This window comes from Cydia strobilella, chromosome 18 (genome assembly GCF_947568885.1).
Source record: "Cydia strobilella chromosome 18, ilCydStro3.1, whole genome shotgun sequence".
Classification (NCBI taxonomy): Eukaryota; Metazoa; Arthropoda; class Insecta; order Lepidoptera; family Tortricidae; genus Cydia; species Cydia strobilella.
The window spans coordinates 6608875-6631822 of record NC_086058.1 but is presented as its reverse complement, the minus strand read 5'-3'; the positions used below and the strand labels follow the sequence as shown (position 1 = coordinate 6631822).

Below are 22948 nucleotides of genomic sequence, written 5' to 3'. Positions count from 1 at the left end.
ATAACTGGATCGGTCATGGGGGTTGGGGGGAAATGACCAAACGGGATAGTCTTATGGTCTTATGTATCTTTTAGTAGGAGTAGCAGAGAAAGCGCTGTTATTGTTTGTCCTTGTCACAGTCTCACATTTTTTTTGATTCCCCACCGTAAATTTAGTATGGTTTATGGTGGGCTACCATAGACCTAGCATTACATAGACCAGCTATACGCGTGCGCCCGTAAGGGATAGACATAGATGACGTCATAAACGTAGGGATACCATATTGGTAAAAATTACCCCAATATTTGATATCACGTTGGGGCGATTACCCTGGAGGCAAAGTTAGCTTGTTTGACGGTATTAAAAAAATGTTAAATAAAATGTCAATAGGCCGTTCTTTTTAGGCGTATAAACAATGAAATACCTCCTATAATTCGCGCAGGTGGTACAAAACTAAACATGTTTAGTAAATAAAACGTAAAATAAAATGTATTATGGGTTTTAATTTAAAGAAATCACAAATCGCAATCACACCAATTAATGTACACCACATTTAATCTTCACAACATTTGTTTATTTATTTTTTGGAATTAGAAGTACGAAAAAACTTCGAGGTCAAAATTACCCATAAAATTATGATATTTTCATCTGGTATCCCTAACATGATTGTTATGCAGCTAAATTAAGAAGAAGTTTAAAAATGGCTGACCACAGACTCCTACCTACCTACGTAATTTGGGCGGATAATTTTACAAATAATGTTTTATTAATTTGCGTAAATAATTGTGATATTTTTATTGAAATCGTCTGATTCTACATTGCTTTGAGTGTAACGTAATTTTACGATGTTATTCTCACATATTGCGTTAAGAGGAAGGTGTAAAATACCGTACTTACGTGTGAAAGGTTATGATCTCATATTTTTGCTCAGAGCGGCTATTACAGCCGATTACAGAACAATTCACCAGTATTTTATCAAAGTTCAAGCATTCAAAACGCTAACCATCACTATATTTCATAAGAGAAAGCACAATTTCATACAAAACAACAATAATTAAACAAGCAACGAACAAACATGACATGTCACGTACTTATTTGTTTGCCACAACCTCGGTTGTGGCAGCGGTGGAAAAGTGAAACTATGACAAGGACAAACAATAACAGCGCTTTCTCTGCTACTCCTACTGAAAGATACATAAGACTATCCCGTTCGGTCATTTTCCCCCACTCCTCATGACCGATCCAGTTATACTAGATTCATGCATTGAAGTGACAAGTGACATTTGTCATTTCGAACCATAGACCTAGCATTACATAGACCAGCTATACGCGTGCGCCCGTAAGGGATAGACATAGATGACGTCATAAACGTGGGGATACCATATTGGTAAAAATTACCTCAATATTTGATATCACGTTCGGGCGATTACCCTGGAGGCAAAGTTAGCTTGTTTGACGGTATTAAAAAATTGTTAAATAAAATGTCAATGGGCCGTTCTTTTTAGGCGTATAAACAATGAAATACCTATAATTCGCGCAGGTGGTACAAAACTAAACATGTTTAGTAAATAAAACGTAAAATAAAATGTATTGTGAGTTTTAATTTAAACAAATCACAAATCGCAATCACACCAATTAATGTACACCACATTTAATCTTCACAACATTTGTTTATTTATTTTTTGGAATTAGAAGTACGAAAAAACTTCGAGGTCAAAATTACCCATAAAATTATGATATTTTCATCTGGTATCCCTAACATGATTGTTATGCAGCTAAATTAATAAGAAGTTTAAAAATGGCTGACCTCAGACTCTTACCTACCTACGTAATTTGGGCGGATAATTTTACAAATAATGTTTTGTTAATTTGCGTAAATAATTGCGTTATTTTTATTGAAATCGTTTGATTCTACATTGCTTTGAGTGTAACGTAATTTTACGATGTTATTCTCACATATTGCGTTAAGAGAAAGGTGTAAAATACCGTACTTACGTGTGAAAGGTTATGATCTCATATTTTTGCTCAGAGCGGCTATTACAGCCGATTACAGAACAATTCACCAGTATTTTATCAAAGTTCAAGCATTCAAAACGCTAACCATCACTATATTTCATAAGAGAAAGCACAATTTCATACAAAACAACGATAATTAAACAAGCAACGAACAAACATGACATGTCACGTACTTATTTGTTTGCCACAATCTCGGTTGTGGCAGCGGTGGAAAAGTGAAACTATGACAAGGACAAACAATAACAGCGCTTTCTCTGCTACTCCTACTGAAAGATACATAAGACTATCCCGTTCGGTCATTTTCCCCCACTCCTCATGACCGATCCAGTTATACTAGATTCATGTGGGCTACAAATCTACTCGACCAATCATATCGTCGCATTGCGTATGTTTTGTCCCTCACGCACACGCACGCGTATAGCTGATAATGCTAGGTCTATTCTTTTACATGTCTGTATATATAGCTGGTCAAACAAATTTGACAGTAGAAAAAGGCGGCAAATTAAAATAATGTAGGCGCGAAGGGATGTCGTCCCATAGAAAATTTGAATTTCGCGCCTTTTTCTACTGACAAGATTTGCTTGACCAACTATAGTTTGTCAAAGGACTGTCTCATTTCAAACATAGACAGAATCAGACTATCTTTGTCTTACACTAGTACTGGCAACGTAGTGGTTATATACTCTTTTCTGGCAACCAAAAAAAAAGGATGAGTATAGGTTTTTTTGTTCTTATTTAAGTCCATAACAGACCATCGCACCGCACCAAGGTAATTGTGCGATACACCCATAAGTAAGAGCGAGAAAGCGATATTTCTTTCTCGCTCTTACTTATGCGTGCGTCGCACAATGACCTTAGTGCACAAAGGCCTTTACTGCCAATTTGGTTTGACCAACTATATCTTAAATATTTTAGAAAACTAGATAAAAATCAAGCCGACAACTTAACAACATGAGTAACATGATTTGAACCACAGAGCATAAAAATGACAGGTCTGTGATTTGAACACTTACGGAGCTTACGGTTTTTACGTTAGGCCAGGATTACACTTGTAAGTTTTACTTATGTATGTAGGGACACAGCTATACTACAGAATGAGATATGAATATCGTTATCTCATTCTAGCAAATAGCATTGTCCCTACTTACGTAAGTAAAACTTACATTAATTTAATCTTACTGAAGAAGAGGCAGTATGGCCTATGGTCTTAGCCTGTCCAGAAGGACGAATATAAAAAAAAAGTAAAAAAAGTAGCTGCGAAAATTATACGTCAAACGTCATAAACTTACCGCGTCAAAATCAAAATGAAAGTAAACGGGGTTTTTATTATGCGTATAACATTAATAAGTTGCCTATACTACTCCTCGTTTGCTACTATTTCGTCGGTAAATAACTAGAAGTATAAATGTATAATGTTAACCAAAAATATTGGAGATGGAACTAGTTACTATCTGGCACCAATATACTTTTCATTTTTACAATGCTGACGGTGCTGACCCAGCTGAACTTTCGGGCCTTTCGGGGTAAGTTTGAAAGCTTTCCTTTACTTATGCTATACGGAGTGTAGGACTAACAAAAACCAACACTAACAAAACGTACATAACAAAAGTGGTATGGAGTTATTGAACCATAGGTTTAACAGTTTGCCACAGCTTAGGCGGTTGGTAAGAAGTTTATTAGATTAAGAAGATTTACTATGTACTAAAGTCTTGCCTCGCGTGCGAATTTGATTTCAAGGGAAGTAAAAATAAATTACAAACTTAACTACCTTCTGCATGGTTACCACCAAGGAACTTTATTGTCTATTTATTGCTTAAGTGTTAGACCGATAAAAGTTTTTGCCTAGAAAGGCAACCTATTACAAACACTATTTGATATTGAACACTACTAGTCCACTGTAGGTCTGTAAGTTATAGGTACCATTTCATAGCAATTACCAATTATATCTATGTGCATTGAATGGGTTGTTTTGTTTGTTTGAACTGTTTTGGTGGATTGTAAGTGATAATATCTAAGTAAAAATCAAACACTGATTAATTTTTATTTAATATCAAAATTTGTATATTTACATCTACATATTTAACGGTCACACATACACATCCAGCTCTAACTTAAATATTATACTTTTAGAACTGCATTTCATATATTAATTAAGAGAAATTGGTTATTGGATTATGATCAACAAACTTTTCTAAGCTTGTTAAAACTAATAATTGCAACATTTCATCACACAATCATACACATCTTTCATCACAACACAACACTTATAAACTTTTCTAATTTATAAAAATGCACCAGCTATATATAAAATTAATAATTACATTACATTTTGTCAATTCATAATTAACAAAAACATTATTAAGTCATCAGAAAAAAGTCCAGCTTTTTTCTTTTATATTTGTCGCCTGAAAATGTTGTCCAAAATTTTGAAGAATAAGTTGTGGGGTAGGCCTCTTGTGACCTGTTGTATTTGTGTTCTAAGGAGATCATATGTAGTGTCTTCATACACAGAGTAAGTGTGGGGGAGCTGGAGGGATTCATACAGATCTTTGATTTTCTCTACACTTTCAGGGTTTGAGTTGCCATAGTGTTCTTCAATGACTTGTTTCTGGGTAGGGGATGCTCTTTGTAATGCTACAACTGCCAGCCAAGTGCACTTGCCTTCTTGGATGTCGCTGCTAGTCTTGCCTGTGACAGCTGGGTCGCCAAAGCAATCAAGGAAGTTATCCTGAAAATTAGAAGGCATGTTACTAAGCTGTGCAACTAAATTAAAATTTATAAGGTTAAATTAGTGATGACATTGATATATTTGAGCATACGTTTCTTCAGCGCTTTATGAAATGTGCTTTGCGAGGACTACGCAGACTGGACTCAATAAAAACAGGGTCCTACTCCTTCCTTTCGCATATGAGGAGAATGTACCTACTCTGTGATCTTAATCATAAATCAGTCTCGACAGATGTCTGACAGATAATTGACTGTTTTCCAGAGTCATCAAGTATTTTAATTGTGTTACCATTAACAATTATGTATATTTATTGAAGCGAATTTGACATTTGCAACACCAACCTGGATCTGGAAGAACTGCCCCATTTCTAGCAGAATAGTCTTCGCCTGCCTATGCGTTTCCGGGTCATCAATTCCAGCCATGAGTAGTGCCAGCCCCACCGGCATTTGGAATGTGTGGTAGGCGACCTTGTACTTGGCGATCGTCAGGTACTTCTCCATTGTGAAGTTCTCCAGGTCGGGCTTGTCGCCTTTCATCATTGATTGTTCTAAGTACTCGCCGGTGGAGCATTTGAGGAGCATCTGTAGGTATGGACAAAAATGATCAAGAACTTGCTTTCTTGTAATAAAAAATTAGTTTAGGATATCAGAATAAGAATTAGTCCTAAACTACAGGCTACAGTATTGATAGGACGCAACTTGAGTGGTGCGGGTCGTAACGTAACGTAGAATTTTACAAGTAAGAGCTTATGTGGTGTGTTGCGGTCTTCGTAGACGCTTTATGAAGCGGCGCCTGTGATCAAAGTCTGACTAGACAAATGCTGAAGGCTCTTACCTCGTTAAACATTTCGATGACATTCTTGTAGTAGGGCTTGGCGCTGAAGTGCCTCTTGAGGGTCGAGTACATAGCGGACTGGACTAAGATGGCGTCGTTGATACCGTTGAGGCCGACTTCAGGGCGACTGTGCCAGCTGGGGGCGCCGCGCCGCATGTCGCGACCTTCTATGATGTCGTTCATGAGCAGCTGATGCGTGTGGAACTGAAATTAGGAGAGGTCATATCGTTAGTTAGGTACTGATACCAAAACTTAAATGGGTGTAGTTTATCCTTACACTATCGTTCGGCTAATTAATTATTGTATGCCCGAAAAGGGTAAAACTGTTGATACCCATAAAAAAATGTACCTAGCTATACTTCTTGTACCTACACAGTTTGAACAATAAATGTTTCTGATTTCTGATTTTTGATTCGGTTTTACCGATGGGCTTCATTTTTAGGGTTTCGTAGTCACCTAGAAACCGTTATTGTTTTGCCATGTCTGTCTGTCCGAGGCTTTGCTCCGTGATCGTTAGTGGTAGAAAGGTACAATTTGGCATGGATTCATTCATCATCATGGATCATGGGTCCAAAAAATATGGAAAAAATCGTGAAACAAAAGCTTAATAAATACTTTCAATGAAAACTATAGCTAACATGATCAGTCCAGTCGTTTTTGAGTTATTGCAAAAAATCTTCTTTTCTTAGTAAAAAGACGTACAAAGACGTACGCTGCAAAGGTACTCCCTTATGCTTGTAACGTACATGATGCTTACTAATAACTCCCGTTTGGCCTATTTTGACAGAATGGTAACTACGAAACCCTACACTAAGCATGGCCCGACATGCTCTTGGCCGATTATTCCTAATTAGAACTGGCTGCGGTCGGCTCTGTTGCCTGGCAAATAAAATCTTAGTCTATGGGGCAATAATAAATCAGCTAGATACCTTATTTTATGACCTTGTCGTAATTTTCTAACAGGAGAATATTAAACTTTTACTTTTTCGAGACAGTTTTATTTAGCTCTACATTTAACAGAGTACCTACCAGTATCGTGGCGTCATACTTACACGTTTATTATAAACGACTTATTTCCAGGCTTATAAATTAGTTGCTTACATATCCGAAAAATGATAAACAAATGCGAATTTTAAAATTTTATGCTACAGTATCGAGATCGTCTCTAACTGAGTGTACCTTCAAAAATATTTCAAATTCCTTGAACGTGCAGTTATTAGCAAAATTAGCTTAACGTTAATTATTATGCGCTAACAACAAGAATCGATAATTTTTTTAGTAGCATTACCCAATGTGGCTACTGTTTGTTTATAGCCGTCGAAAGAGACGAAACGCGTTCAGTTTACATGCCAGAATTGTTTTGCACCAGCTAATGTAGATAAATGATGTACTAGGTACTTGAAAGGTCTCATTTGCAACGGTATAAACACAGTGGCAAGTAATCAAACCGTTAAACTATTTGGAGTCTTATTTACAGAATGGAAGGAGCATATTCACTTTGTCGTTTGAAACCCATCACGCTGTACCTGCGTGTCAATTGAGGCAAATTACGAAACCATGCTCAATGAGTCGGCGTCGACGCAAGTGCATGGGTTACCTATACGCATTTGTATTTAGTTGTACGTACGATGGTGTGTCTGGAAACTTCTATATTCTATTTTTTTAACTCACGGAATTAATGTAAACAAACTACTGTCACTGTCAAAGTGACACTTGCAGGCAAGTCACGCAGAAAAAAATAAAAATGAATGTAGGTAGGTAAATGAATCAATTAACTCAAAAACTATTTATTAATGACAAACTATGACATATTTGTAATTATCACGATGTACTAAATGGGGAAAAAGAAAAAAAATCCACAACAACTAAAAGCATTATATTAGTAACGTATTCCTTTTTATCACGTCGCCATTTCGGGTACGCAGGACGCAAAAAAATGACCGTGAAATAAACAAGGCCTATCGCAAATCTAGTCCGACGTGTTGCCTCCCTGTCACACTTACGTACGAATTTACAAGAGCGACAGAGAGGCAACACGTCGAACGTGGTTCGCGGTAGGCCCTCTGATTCCTAACACACACAAAGACGTTAAAATTTTTTAACGGTTTTTTTTTTATGTATAGATCCTTATAAGTTCTAAAGTTCTTTTTTATGTAAAAACTACGTAAAGAGCAATCTAATTGAGAAAAAATTATTTAACTTGCAACTTGAAGCTTAATAGCATTATGGGTTTATAAGTAAACTATTTAAACAAGTAACTAAATACATCATCAACTAAGTACAAGATATATCGAAGCGGACAAGGTGCTCACAAATATCTGAATTGAACACGCCTCTATTGTCAAGGCGCTAGAGTGCGTGTTCAGATATTTTTGAGCACCTCGGCCGCTCCGATATATCTGATGGCGACTGTACTTACAAGCATTATACGCGTATCCTATGCAGTCACGTCCTTCCTCAACTACTTGGCTATTAATGGTCCGATTGTTGTAAACACGTTCTACGGTTACCTAAACACTTAAGTACATAGAACTAAGCAGCAGCAGTGTTTAGTAGATACAACAAGTTATACATATTAAATAGGTTTTCATATTATATCCATACTCATACATCCGTACGTTATCGGAGTTATTATCTCAGACAACCGGTTTAACTGGTTTTGTTTAACATTTACAAACCAAAGCAACTGAAATGCGAAAAACGAATAGTTTTAAGCGAATAAAAATTAAAATCGGTAAAACGTAACTATCTACTCATTTCAAAATAGAAGAGCCGGTTCAGTCAGCTCCAGAGATAGAGGTAGTTGACCTCATAGCATAGTATAGCATGTTTGCAAATGGAATAACTGGACAAACATAAATTACTTTATTACATAACTAGCGACCCGCCCCGGCTTCCCACGGGTGCAATGCTGTTTATACATATAAACCTTCCTCTAGAATCACACTCCCTATTTTTAAAAAAAACGCATCAAAATCCGTTACTTAGTTTTAAAAATCCAAGCATACATAGGGACAGAGAGACAGCAGGAAGCGACTTTTTTATACTATGTAGTGATAAATATTCAGCGTTCTCAGCGAATTACTGTTGACTAGTGGTTAATTGTTATTCGATTCCACATTCACCTATTTTATTTTAGTAATAAATTTATTTGATAAAGAATATAAGTAAACCTTGATCGTTTTAAAAATCCATATTTTTTAACTTCGATAAAAGGCCTAGATTTATTTATATACAAATTAAATAACTCATGTTGTCGATGATCAATTGTAAAATTACCTAATAAGGTTTTATTCATTATTTGACCTGACCAGTTCAAATACGTAGGTTGTTTGTGTTCTTTATCGCGCCATCCATGGCAAGACGATAACGCTCGAGCAAATATAATATTAGCATAACTTACGAAATTCAAGGTCTGCAACGCATGTGTTATTTAATAATTCGCATTCCTTCCGTTGCTTTTACATAAATAACTCGGTTGGATATTGGAATAATTCTTAAAGAATTTAAAGGATAACTTTGTATGACAAAGTTTGTCAGTACCTGTCCAAAACAAGGTGTAAGTATATTGAAGCCAATTGAGATCCTTTTTATAGGAAAATCTATTATATTCTGTAAAAGAATATGTGAAAATGACGTCTAATATTATGAATTGATTTAATTAATTATATGATATGATATTGTTACTTTATTATTATATTGTATTGTATTAATATGAGGATCATTACGAGATACCTATGTATAAGTAACCATATTAACATCTTTTCCGTAATTATGCTATTATTTGACATTGTATATTTATTTCCCAATATTTATTTGACTTTGTGATGAATTTATTTTGCTATTAATATTTGATGATGAAGTTTATTTGTATTGGCATTTGTATAAATAATAGTTGACGATCATAATATAAATTCGTTTAGATTAGCTTAAAATAATTTATAATGTAATTTAATATTATGAAATAAATAAATCTAATCTAAATCTATTTGCTTTATATGGAGGGCCTGAACTTTTTAAATCATAAAATTTATAAAGCTAAATACTTTTTTTAACTAATTTTAACATCAATCGCTTTAAATAAATAATAGTTATTTGTGCAACAAGAAAGGAAAGTTGGTTTTTCTTGCGAGTGTTTATTTTGAGTCCCGAGAAAGCAAAAGATTCTATAAGTTAGAATCTTGAGCGTAACGAGGGACTCAAAAACACGAGATGTAAAATAACTTTGCTCTCGTGTTGCACACATAATTTTTCACCTCAGTAGTAAGAACATATTAAAGGTTAAAATGTATTTCGAATTACACAGAATAATACAGAGAAAAAAAAACCGGCCAAGTGGGAGTCGGACTCGCCCACCGAGGGTTCCGTACTTTTTAGTATTTGTTGTTATAGCAGCAACAAAAATACATCATCTGTGAAAATTTCAACTGTCTAGCTATCACGGTTCATGAGATACAACCTGGTGATGGTGACAGACAGACGGACAGTGGAGTCTTAGTAATAGGGTTCCGTTTTTACCCTTTGGGTACGGAACCTTAAAAAAAGGTATGAAGTGGCAGTTCATGGCCTTTACTAAATTAAAAAGCTACTTTGTTTCACTCCCTGGAGTGAGGAAAGTTGCACTTTCTTCACTCCCTGGAGTGAGGAATGTCGCAATTTCCTCACTCCAGGGAGTGACGAAAGTAGGCTTGTTCGAGCTGCTGAGGTGAAAAATAAATAAACTGTTGTAAACACACCGCAGACCCACGCAACTGCAGTCTAGTCTAAAATAACCATCATCCCAGTTCTAAAAATAGCCGCGTCACTAATTCACTGCGTGTTAGTCGTGTCACCGCATACCAACTACCCGTATCAGCAACTTGCAATAAATACGACTTGGTGTTAAACTCACTAAACTTGCGACTGTACTCACTAACTATGCGATGAAAAAACTATAGTATTTAATTATGTATATGTCTAATTACGACTTTTTTGTCACTGCACTTCCTTCCACAAACAGCTACTATATAAGCGCCGTAAATTATCGTAAAATTAATTATTATTTGAATATAATTTAATTTTTAATGTTATTGTATTGTAATATAATTTTAATCTATTTTATTTATTTTTAAGTTTTTTTTTTAATTTTTAATTTTCTTGTGAAGCTGTTAAGTAATATTTTTATCTATGGGTATTTTTGCCTGAAATAAACATTCCGATTGACCGATTGATAAAATACCCCAGAGGCTCTTTTACATTTCTACCTTTGGCCCCTTTGGGTTCAACTGTCGTAAAGGACATTAACTGCTAATGTCCTTTACGACAATTGAACGCAAAAGCAAAGGTATCGATTTGTGTTAAGTTAACAAACCTAGTCAGGGTATCCTAGCGAAATAGGTAGGTACACTTACCATTTCGGTGCACCACCCCATGACGTTGGCCAAATATACGTTGTCTTGACTAAGGTTCTCCGGTTTCTCTAACATTTTGTAGGCCATCACGGTGGCCAGCCCTCGATTTTTCTTCCCATTTGGCACGTTGTATTGCAAAAGCTGTAACAAAAGTATTATTCAAGACACGTTTTTTATAAACAAAGGAAATAATGAGCACATTGCAATTTATTATAGGTAATGTTTGCCCAAGTGCTGGCAGTTTTATTTGATTCGTCATCAATGTTGTGAATATTAAATGGAGACTCGACTTAAACGGCGTCCGATGATATCATTGTTTGTTAACACTGGAGGAGTACATTATATTTTAGCGAACACTTAGCCAAATATCGACCACGTGTTTTCTTATCTATTAATGCAATAATACCATGATTAACTCTGATAATATGTATACCTAAAAACGCGCCCTGATTATAAATATAGGTTTTATGTGCTATCACAATAATTATTTTGTTGTACATGGTCACCGAATTATGTAAGTATTGGTGGGACCATGGTAGGACCCTATGAACTAGTACTGTGACAATTTGAATGAAGGTACGAAATAAATCCCACACATACAATACAAGGCATCTATTTATAAACAATCCAGTCCTCAGCAATTTGAAACTGCTTTCTCCGGCTTTCAATATCCACACATACGACGAAGGTGCACTGTACAGTTATGCACTGGTTTATTTAGCCTTATGTCGATACCTTCATACCATAAAATTTAACTTGAAAAATAAAATTGCTACTTCAAACTTAGTCATACTAATGTACAAGTGAACACAGCTCAATCTACATTTTCTGCAGCTCCTGCAGTTTCCTAAGCAGCTCTTTAGCTTGAGTTTACCAACATTGGGATTTTTTTATATATGTATTCTCAAATGTTTGTATATGACCAGTTATTTTTGTATTTGTATTTGCACTTTTTTAACTTCGCCATGTGTTAACAAAAGAGCACCAATCAATTACGATTACCAAATGTAAAGAAGCTTACAGTGTAATGACTTATATTAACTTATTACTGGACAAATCCATATTAGTGAACTCGAGCTGCCCCCTGACCAGTACAAAACGTACCTTAGCCAACCATTTGCTGGCTTCCGGCACGTCAAGATGCTTCCTAGTCTCCGTGAGGTCCCTCACGATGTCCGGGAAGCAAGCCATGAACTCCCTGGACTGGTCTTTGGACACGGCCAGTCCACGGGTCGCCAGGGGCATTTGCTGGGGTGTCAGGGTCGACAGGAATCTAGAGACCAAAAACATTCGCTCACACATCTGACAGTGCACGATAGTTCTGGCTATAGAAACTGTGACTCCTATAGAAATACTCATCGAATACAATAGAAAAGCATTATCTCATCCAACCAGATGATCAATAAAAAATCCGTTGACAGACGCAGTGGTAATTCCAGTTTCTTTCAGGCTTTGACTTTTAAGGTTTGATACCTTAAATAAAAAATTATAGATAAAATACATTTATTTAGTTTAGGTTAAGATTTTTGTAATTTTTGTATCTGCTTAATTAGATTTTAAGATTTTCAAATTGTATTTTGTGACATGAATACATAATGTGATAAGTAGTTCTATATCTATTTTTCATGCTATTTGGTTCAACGTTGTAGTGCGATCACGCAGAAACGAACGCTCGATGCATGAAAGATAATTATAACAGCTGAAATAAAAAATATGTACTTAAGTGCAAAAGTATTATTTTTAGGGTTCCGTACCAAAAGGGTAAAAACGGGACCCTAATATTACTAAGACTCCGCTGTCCGTCTGTCCGTCTGTATCTCATGAACCGTGATAGCTAGACAGTTGAAATTTTCACAGATGATGTACTTATTTCTGTTGCCGCTATAACAACAAATACTAAAAACAAAATAAAATAAATAAATAAGTGGGGCTCCCATATAACAAACGTGATTTTTTTGTGTAATGGTACGGAACCCGTCGGGCGCGAGTCCAACTCGCACTTGCCCGGTTTTTTAAAGTCGAATGTTCATGCATATCCGACGTGACAATAAATGATAAAGAAAGGATTTTTTTTAATAATGCACACGGCACCTGCCATGCTGGTGCTTGTTTTATTTAAAAAAAAAGGGACGAGGGTATCTATTTTACTTTTATTGTTTTACAAAGAATGAAGGTAAACAAAGCTAACTATAACTGCAATCTGCATAATATTTTTTTGTGCTCTCTATTATATTTAACCATTTATGTTAATTGTTAGGGCATGGCATGCCTTTGTTTTTATTACTTATGAGAGTTATGAGTTCATAAAAAACCTTTAAATAAAATAGATAGTATATCTAAAATACCATATTTGAGCATATTTTAATTACTTAACTCATCTGATTTTGTGTCTAAAATACCAGTATTTAATAAGTACCCCGCCTTTGTACATCTTATTATTTGTACCATGTAATTTTTAATGTGTATATTTGTACAATAAAGAGTTTACTACTACTACTACTACTACTAGTACCAGTACTTAATAAAATCTAAACTATAAATGGTTTCGCATTAAACCGGTATTCATGGAGTTAACGCTTGAGCGCCACTGCGCCATATCAGTGGTAAATGGCAATATAAAATGGTAACCGAATTAGGTTCTAGAATTCTAGGTAAATAACATATAACACACCAAGTAAAAGCCTGAAAGAAACTTTGAACGTTTCAAAACTTGCAAAAAGTTCACGCACGGTTAACAGAGTTCACTGACCTGTGGTATTTCTGCAGTTTGAGCAGCTTCTTTGGGAGTCCGGTTTCATCGTTGCTCGGATGCGTATAGGTAGGTTGATCCAACTTTGGCACCATCGCATCAGAGTTTGTCACGCTGGTAGTTTTGCTGATCTGCCGGCGGACTTCATTCTTGTAAATCTGAATGATCTTCTCTAAACTTCTCGCCGTTGAAAACATCTTGTTTTATTTTTTCTTGTATGACTTGTCTATTAAAATGTCGGCGTAATTTGTATGCGCATAAATTCAGCAGTCAAGCCTGCTTGATTCTCATAGAATATCTAAATTCAGAAACGGTTATCGCAGTCGCGCGCGCGTACGTCTGATCAACATGGGCATGTATGACCGACTGATTCTTTGTTGTGTTTCGCCTCCTTGCCTTGCCTTGCCGGTTTCACTACACTCAATCAAAATACACTATAGTGATGTACTTAGTGTTTACATCAGATTCATCGATATTACATCTCTAAATAGATTGACCAATAAACATCAATATTAACAAATAGTCTAACCCGTTCGTATAAAAATACCGTTTGTATGAAGAAAAAAAAATTCAAAACCTATCGTGTGTAGTATCATACGAAAGAGCTTTTTGAGGCTATTCTAAAAATATATCACATCATTACATTTCGGCCATTTTTTTTAAATTAAAACAAAAATAATTTTCGAAACATACCAAGTTTGGGCTCCTCCAGACACGATATGGCTGATTTTTTTTTGTACAATATACCACAAATGATACGTGATATCCTCATGTCCAACCTTAAGAAAGCAATTTTGAAAATAATATCATTTACATTTTTTTTTTATTTTTCAATTTTACAAACTGACACAGTTCTACTTCAATACCTATTTTACGAGACTTATGGAACTGTACTGCAGATACGGTACATATTAATCATAAAATGATACGTAATATCCGTATATCGAACGGGAAATACCTCTTTAACCCTTTAACTGCGCCTTTTCATCGGTTGGTATAGTTTGTTTTGTTTTTGACACAAAATATCAAGATTGTATCCGCATCTCTAGTCGTTATAACCGGATTCTACTGTGTTGTTTACTTTACTTACTTAAAATCGACTAACACAACAACCCAACAACTTACATTTTGTTATAACTTGGTTTTGTTACACAATCATGTACAAATACAGAAATTTTGGTGGCATATTAAACTTCCTAACTTCATGAGAGCAAAATTATCAACAGCCGACCAACTATCGATATCGCAAACAGACGAGCATCGACCTCTGCCCGTACCTGGCGAGCTGCGTGCGCTGCGCAGCAAAACAAACTCGTTGCCCCCACCTCGGGGCTGCCACGCGGGCTACGTCACGTAGGCACCGGGCACCCGGCAACAGCGAGCGCTATCATACCGGGTCCCTATTCACAACCAAACCAGTATTACCATACCAGTATAACGATTACCTCAGAATGCCCATAGTTGCTAGGAATATAAGGGTCTGGATTTAATGGGATCTACTCGCCGTGGAGATAAAATTTTATATTTGACGGTGATCATGCGTTTTTAAACGTGACCCATTTTTTCCAGCGTGTGCATAATGGCACGTATGCAAGTATCCGAGCATCTAGCATATGTAAATTAGCTAATGATGTAATGTTATGATGTCGTTTATTAACATACTTTAACAAATTATTACATGGTAGACATACTAAATTAAATTATTATTTCGATATACATTTATTTACATACAAGATATATACAGTGGTACTACGTAAACGAAATTAATAACTAGCTTAAATCTAAAATAGGCCCTTGAGGCATTGTACCAAGGATGCTGGCGGCATTTCCCCGCTGTATCGCAAATTATATTATTAATTACTATTATTTCGATTATACCATGTCTAGCCATAAATTCCGTTATAACGTAAATTACACATAAAAACTATAAATTAAAAGTTATTGAAACAAATTCAATATTATCAAATAAACAAACTAATGACGAATTTAAATAACATAATGATTATTAAATTTTGTCATCTCTTGCCTATTAACGTGCTTATTAGGGTAAAATATAATACACATACCAGTGTTGGCCGAACGCTAATGCCATTAACCATTAAAAATTAACAATTAAAAAGGTTAATGGCCATTAACCATTAGCCATTTAATTCGGATTAAAGTTAATTCGGATTAAAGTTAATTCGGATTAAATTTTTGAGACGTTAATGGCCATTGAAGTTAATTCGGATTAACTTTAATTCGGATTAACTTCAATGGCCATTAAAGTTTCAAAAAATTTATTAGAATTACTCTCAATTGCATCAACGTCTAATAAAATTACATTCGTGATATTTTAAAATGAGACAGCAAAATGACCCTGACTGAACCCTGGCAGTAGTAGCAGTACCTACCTACTACCTAGTAGAATTCTGGTTTGGTGCAACACAGACATACGCGGTTTTGGTCATTTAAATCGTCTTGATGAGCACTTCGGAGAGCCGTACCCACGATAGAGCTGATGCTGAACCCTGGCAGTACCTAATGGATCTAAGGTTTGGTGCAACATAGGCACACGCTGTTTTAGTCATCCGACTCGTCTTGATGAGCACTTCGGAGAGCCATACCCATGATAGAGCTGATGCTGAACCCTGGCAGTACCTAATGGATCTAAGGTTTGGTGCAACATAGGCACACGCTGTTTTAGTCACCCGACTCGTCTTGATGAGCACTTAGGAGAGCAGTACCCATAATGGAGGTGATGCTGAACCCTGGCAGTACCTAGCGGAACTAAGGTTTGGTGCAACATAGGCACACGCTGTTTTAGTCATCCGACTCGTCTTGATGAGCACTTAGGAGAGCAGTACCCATGATAGAGCTGATGCTGAACCCTGGCACTACCTAGTGGATCTAAGGTTTGGTGCAACATAGGCACACGCTGTTTTAGTCACCCGACTCGTCTTGATGAGCACTTAGGAGAGCGGTACCCATGATAGAGCTGATGCTGAACCCTAGCAGTACCTAGTGGATCTAAGGTTTGGTGCAACATAGGCACACGCTGTTTTAGTCACCCGACTCGTCTTGATGAGCACTTAGGAGAGCAGTACCCATAATGGAGCTGATGCTGAACCCTGGCAGTACCTAGTGGATCTAAGGTTTGGTGCAACATAGGCACACGCTGTTTTAGTCACCCGACTCGTCTTGATGAGCACTTAGGAGAGCAGTACCCATGATAGAGCTGATGCTGAACCCTGGCAGTACCTAGTGGATCTAAGGTTTGGTGCAACATAGGCACACGCTGTTTTAGTCACCCGACTCGTCTTGATGAGCACTTAGGAGAGCGGTACCCATGATAGAGCTGATGCTGAACCCTGGCAGTACCTAGTGGATCTAAGGTTTGGTGCAACATAGGCACACGCTGTTTTAGTCACCCGACTCGTCTTGATGAGCACTTAGGAGAGCAGTACCCATGATAGAGCTGATGCTGAACCCTGGCACTACCTAGTGGATCTAAGGTTTGGTGCAACATAGGCACACGCTGTTTTAGTCATCCGACTCGTCTTGATGAGCACTTAGGAGAGCAGTACCCATGATAGAGCTGATGCTGAACCCTGGCAGTACCTAGTGGATCTAAGGTTTGGTGCAACATAGGCACACGCTGTTTTAGTCACCCGACTCGTCTTGATGAGCACTTAGGAGAGCGGTACCCATGATAGAGCTGATGCTGAACCCTGGCAGTACCTAGTGGATCTAAGGTTTGGTGCAACATAGGCACGCGCTGTTTCGGTCATCCGACTCGTCTTGATGAGCACTTAGAAGAGCAGTACCCATGATAGAGCTGATGCTGAACCCTGGCAGTACCTAGTGGGTCTAAGGTTTGGTGCAACATAGGCACACGCTGTTTTAGTCATCCGACTCGTCTTGATGAGCACTTAGGAGAGCAGTACCCATGATAGAGCTGATGCTGAACCCTGGCAGTACCTAGTGGATCTAAGGTTTGGTGCAACATAGGCACACGCTGTTTTAGTCACCCGACTCGTCTTGATGAGCACTTAGTAGAGCGGTACCCATGATAGAGCTGATGCTGAACCCTGGCAGTACCTAGTGGATCTAAGGTTTGGTGCAACATAGGCACGCGCTGTTTAGGTCATCCGACTCGTCTTGATGAGCACTTAGAAGAGCAGTACCCATGATAGAGCTGATGCTGAACCCTGGCAGTACCTAGTGGGTCTAAGGTTTGGTGCAACATAGGCACACGCTGTTTTAGTCATCCGACTCGTCTTGATGAGCACTTAGGAGAGCAGTACCCATGATAGAGCTGATGCTGAACCCTGGCAGTACCTAGTGGATCTAAGGTTTGGTGCAACATAGGCACACGCTGTTTTAGTCACCCGACTCGTCTTGATGAGCACTTAGTAGAGCGGTACCCATGATAGAGCTGATGCTGAACCCTGGCAGTACCTAGTGGATCTAAGGTTTGGTACAACATAGGCACGCGCTGTTTAGGTCGTCCGACTCGTCTTGATGAGCACTTAGGAGAGCAGTACCCATGATAGAGCTGATGCTGCACCCTGGCAGTACCTAGTGGATCTAAGGTTTGGTGCAACATAGGCACGCGCTGTTTTGGTCATCTGACTCGTCTTGATGAGCACTTAGGAGAGCGGTACCCACGATAGAGCTGATGCTGAACCCTGGCAGTACCTAGTGGATCTAAGGTTTGGTGCAACATAGGCACGCGCTGTTTTGGTCATCTGACTCGTCTTGATGAGCACTTAGTAGAGCGGTACCCATGATAGAGCTGATGCTGAACCCTGGCAGTACATAGTGGAAGTAAGGTTTGGTGCAACATAGGCACGCGCTGTTTTGGTCATCCGACTCGTCTTGAGGAGCACTTAGAAGAGCAGTAACCATGATAGAGCTGATGCTGAACCCTGGCAGTACCTAGTGGATCTAGGGTTTGGTGCAACATAGGCACACGCTGTTTTAGTCATCCGACTCGTCTTGATGAGCACTTAGGAGAGCAGTACCCATGATAGAGCTGATGCTGAACCCTGGCACTACCTAGTGGATCTAAGGTTTGGTGCAACATAGGCACACGCTGTTTTAGTCATCCGACTCGTCTTGATGAGCACTTAGGAGAGCAGTACCCATGATAGAGCTGATGCTGAACCCTGGCACTACCTAGTGGATCTAAGGTTTGGTGCAACATAGGCACACGCTGTTTTAGTCACCCGACTCGTCTTGATGAGCACTTAGGAGAGCAGTACCCATAATAGAGCTGATGCTGAACCCTGGCAGTACCTTTTTTTTTTTTTTTTTTATAGAGGGGGAATGCGTTACGCATACCACCCAGGCGCAGGGACGGGCCTGGGATGGTTATGTGGGACTCCCATACAGGCTAATGGGACCCATGGTTTACCCACTAAACCCCCTCTGTTGCCGCCTCACTGCTATACGGCGAGGTCCCAGGAACGCTGAAGTACTCTTCCGCAACCTCGCCAGCGGCCGTCCGGACTCGGACCCGGCTCTTGTGCCTTCACCTCAATGGGCGCCTTGTTTGCGCCCGCCCACGCAGGGACCTTTGTGTAGGCGACAGACGTCCCCGAGCCTGCCGCCCACAGGGACCCTTATGGGGGTAACCGGCGGTCGTATGCCAACCGCCGCCGCCCCACGCGCTTGCGGCGCATTGGCTGAGAGGTCGGATCTTCCTCCCTGCCGCGTTCCGCTGCCTCCTTCTGCACCATCACGTCCTCACAGAAAGAGGCCACCGCCTTCCATAGACTCTCCCCACCAAGCATGGCTTTCACCACCGCTGGCAAGGAGAGGTCTCTTCCCACTGCGGCCACGAGTGCGGCCCGCTGCTCCGCCCACGCTGGGCATCCAGCCAGCGTGTGTAGCGCTGTGTCTTCAGCGTCGCCGCAGTGGTGGCACTGCGTCGTTGGTTCCCGTCCCGCCCTCCTACACAGGTATCTCCCGAAACAACCGTGTCCCGAGAGGACCTGGGTAAGGTGGAAGGAGAGGAACCCCCCCTTTCTTTTGACCCATCGCTCCAGAACGGGTCGGATGGCTTCGACAGTCCAGTGGCCGGCACTTGGCGCCTCCAACCTTTCATTCCACTTGTGGAGGAGCACTCGACGGGAGTCAAGTCTCCACCGTCTGACCTCCTCCAGAGGTGGTTGGATCCCCTCAGCCCGCGCCTCAGTGACACGCCAATAAACATCAGCGAGCACTGCTGCGTCGAGGTCCCAAGGCGGAGTCCCCGCCAACACGCACGCTGCCTCGTAGGAGACGGAGCGGTATGCCCTCACCATCCTGACCGCCATGACACGCTGTGGCCTTCGCAATTGGGCCTGATTACCCTGGCAGTACCTAGCGGAACTAAGGATTAGTGCAACATAGGCACACGCTGTTTTAGTCATCCGACTCGTCTTGATGAGCACTTAGAAGAGCAGTACCCATGATAGAGCTGATGCTGAACCCTGGCAGTACCTAGTGGGTCTAAGGTTTGGTGCAACATAGGCACACGCTGTTTTAGTCATCCGACTCGTCTTGATGAGCACTTAGGAGAGCAGTACCCATGATAGAGCTGATGCTGAACCCTGGCAGTACCTAGTGGATCTAAGGTTTGGTGCAACATAGGCACACGCTGTTTTAGTCACCCGACTCGTCTTGATGAGCACTTAGTAGAGCAGTACCCATGATAGAGCTGATGCTGAACCCTGGCAGTACCTAGTGGATCTAGGGTTTGGTGCAACATAGGCACACGCTGTTTTAGTCATCCGACTCGTCTTGATGAGCACTTAGGAGTGCAGTACCCATGATAGAGCTGATGCTGAACCCTGGCAGTACCTAGTGGATCCAGGGTTTGGTGCAACATAGGCACACGCTGTTTTAGTCATCCGACTCGTCTTGATGAGCACTTAGGAGAGCAGTACCCATGATAGAGCTGATGCTGAACCCTGGCAGTACCTAGTGGATCTAAGGTTTGGTACAACATAGGCACACGCTGTTTTAGTCACCCGACTCGTCTTGATGAGCACTTAGGAGAGCAGTACCCATGATAGAGCTGATGCTGAACCCTGGCACTACCTAGTGGATCTAAGGTTTGGTGCAACATAGGCACACGCTGTTTTAGTCATCCGACTCGTCTTGATGAGCACTTAGGAGAGCAGTACCCATGATAGAGCTGATGCTGAACCCTGGCAGTACCTAATGGATCTAAGGTTTGGTGCGACATAGGCACACGCTGTTTTAGTCATCCGACTCGTCTTGATGAGCACTTATGAGAGCAGTACCCATAATGGAGCTGATGCTGAACCCTGGCAGTACCTAGCGGAACTAAGGTTTGGTGCAACGTAGGCACACGCTGTTTTAGTCATCCGACTCGTCTTGATGAGCACTTAGGAGAGCAGTACCCATGATAGAGCTGATGCTGAACCCTGGCAGTACCTAGTGGATCTAAGGTTTGGTGCATCATAGGGACACGCTGTTTTAGTCACCCGACTCGTCTTGATAAGCACTTAGGAGAACGGTACCCATGATAGAGCTGATGCTGAACCCTGGCAGTACCAAGTGGATTTAGGGTTTGGTGCAACATAGGCACACGCTGTTTTAGTCACCCGACTCGTCTTGATGAGCACTTAGGAGAGCAGTACCCATAATGGAGCTGATGCTGAACCCTGGCAGTACATAGTGGATCTAAGGTTTGGTGCAACATAGGCACGCGCTGTTTAGGTCATCCGACTCGTCTTGATGAGCACTTAGAAGAGCAGTACCCATGATAGAGCTGATGCTGAACCCTGGCAGTACCTAGTGGATCTAAGGTTTGGTGCAACATAGGCACACGCTGTTTTAGTCACCCGACTCGTCTTGATGAGCACTTAGGAGAGCGGTACCCATGATAGAGCCTTACCACCTACCTTAGATCCACTAGGTATTGCCAGGGTTCAGCATCAGCTCTATCATGGGTACAGCTCTCCTAAGTGCTCATCAAGACGAGTCGGATGACCAAAACAGCGCGTGCCTATGTTGCACCAAACCTTAGTTCCACTATGTACTGCCAGGGTTCAGCATCAGCTCCATTATGGGTACTGCTCTTCTAAGTGCTCATCAAGACGAGTCGGATGACCTAAACAGCGCGTGCCTATGTTGCACCAAACCTTAGATCCACTATGTACTGCCAGGGTTCAGCATCAGCTTCATTATGGGTACTGCTCTCCTAAGTGCTCATCAAGACGAGTCGTGACTAAAACAGCGTGTGCCTATGTTGCACCAAACCCTAGATCCACTAGGTACTGCCAGGGTTCAGCATCAGCTCTATCATGGGTACCGCTCTCCTAAGTGCTTATCAAGACGAGTCGGGTGACTAAAACAGCGTGTCCCTATGATGCACCAAACCTTAGATCCACTAGGTACTGCCAGGGTTCAGCATCAGCTCCATTATGGGTACTGCTCTCATAAGTGCTCATCAAGACGAGTCGGATGACTAAAACAGCGTGTGCCTATGTCGCACCAAACCTTAGATCCATTAGGTACTGCCAGGGTTCAGCATCAGCTCTATCATGGGTACTGCTCTCCTAAGTGCTCATCAAGACGAGTCGGATGACTAAAACAGCGTGTGCCTATGTTGCACCAAACCTTAGACCCACTAGGTACTGCCAGGGTTCAGCATCAGCTCTATCATGGGTACTGCTCTTCTAAGTGCTCATCAAGACGAGTCGGATGACCTAAACAGCGCGTGCCTATGTTGCACCAAACCTTAGATCCACTAGGTATTGCCAGGGTTCAGCATCAGCTCTATCATGGGTACTGCTCTCCTAAGTGCTCATCAAGACGAGTCGGATGACCAAAACAGCGCGTGCCTATGTTGCACCAAACCTTAGTTCCACTATGTACTGCCAGGGTTCAGCATCAGCTCCATTATGGGTACTGCTCTCCTAAGTGCTCATCAAGACGAGTCGGGTGACTAAAACAGCGTGTGCCTATGTTGCACCAAACCCTAGATCCACTAGGTACTGCCAGGGTTCAGCATCAGCTCTATCATGGGTACCGCTCTCCTAAGTGCTTATCAAGACGAGTCGGGTGACTAAAACAGCGTGTCCCTATGATGCACCAAACCTTAGATCCACTAGGTACTGCCAGGGTTCAGCATCAGCTCTATCATGGGTACTGCTCTCCTAAGTGCTCATCAAGACGAGTCGGATGACTAAAACAGCGTGTGCCTACGTTGCACCAAACCTTAGTTCCGCTAGGTACTGCCAGGGTTCAGCATCA

The 22948-nt window shown here is 40.3% G+C and overlaps 1 protein-coding gene across 1 annotated transcript; it reads right to left on the bottom strand.

Moving 5' to 3' along the window:
- Positions 1-4274: 4274 nt before the first annotated feature.
- Positions 4275-14083, bottom strand: LOC134749388 (farnesyl pyrophosphate synthase-like). The gene is made up of 6 exons (XM_063684308.1): positions 13697-14083; positions 12052-12220; positions 10948-11088; positions 5558-5761; positions 5065-5304; positions 4275-4723 (listed from the first exon to the last, which is right to left on the bottom strand). Exons 1-6 carry the CDS (start codon positions 13891-13893, stop codon positions 4388-4390), a joined length of 1287 nt encoding a protein of 428 aa, XP_063540378.1. The 5' UTR covers positions 13894-14083; the 3' UTR covers positions 4275-4387.
- Between the last annotated feature and the right edge of the window lie 8865 nt (positions 14084-22948).

Excerpts from the sequence above, each read along its gene's own strand:
- LOC134749388 (XM_063684308.1), bottom strand. The coding sequence starts at position 13,893 with ATGTTTTCAACGGCGAGAAGTTTAGAGAAGATCATTCAGATTTACAAG. Across the intron at positions 11,089-12,051 it reads CCAGCAAATGGTTGGCTAAG|CTTTTGCAATACAACGTGCC; the intron begins GTACGTTTTGTA and ends CTTTTGTTACAG. Across the intron at positions 5,762-10,947 it reads TGGGGTGGTGCACCGAAATG|TTCCACACGCATCAGCTGCT; the intron begins GTAAGTGTACCT and ends TCCTAATTTCAG.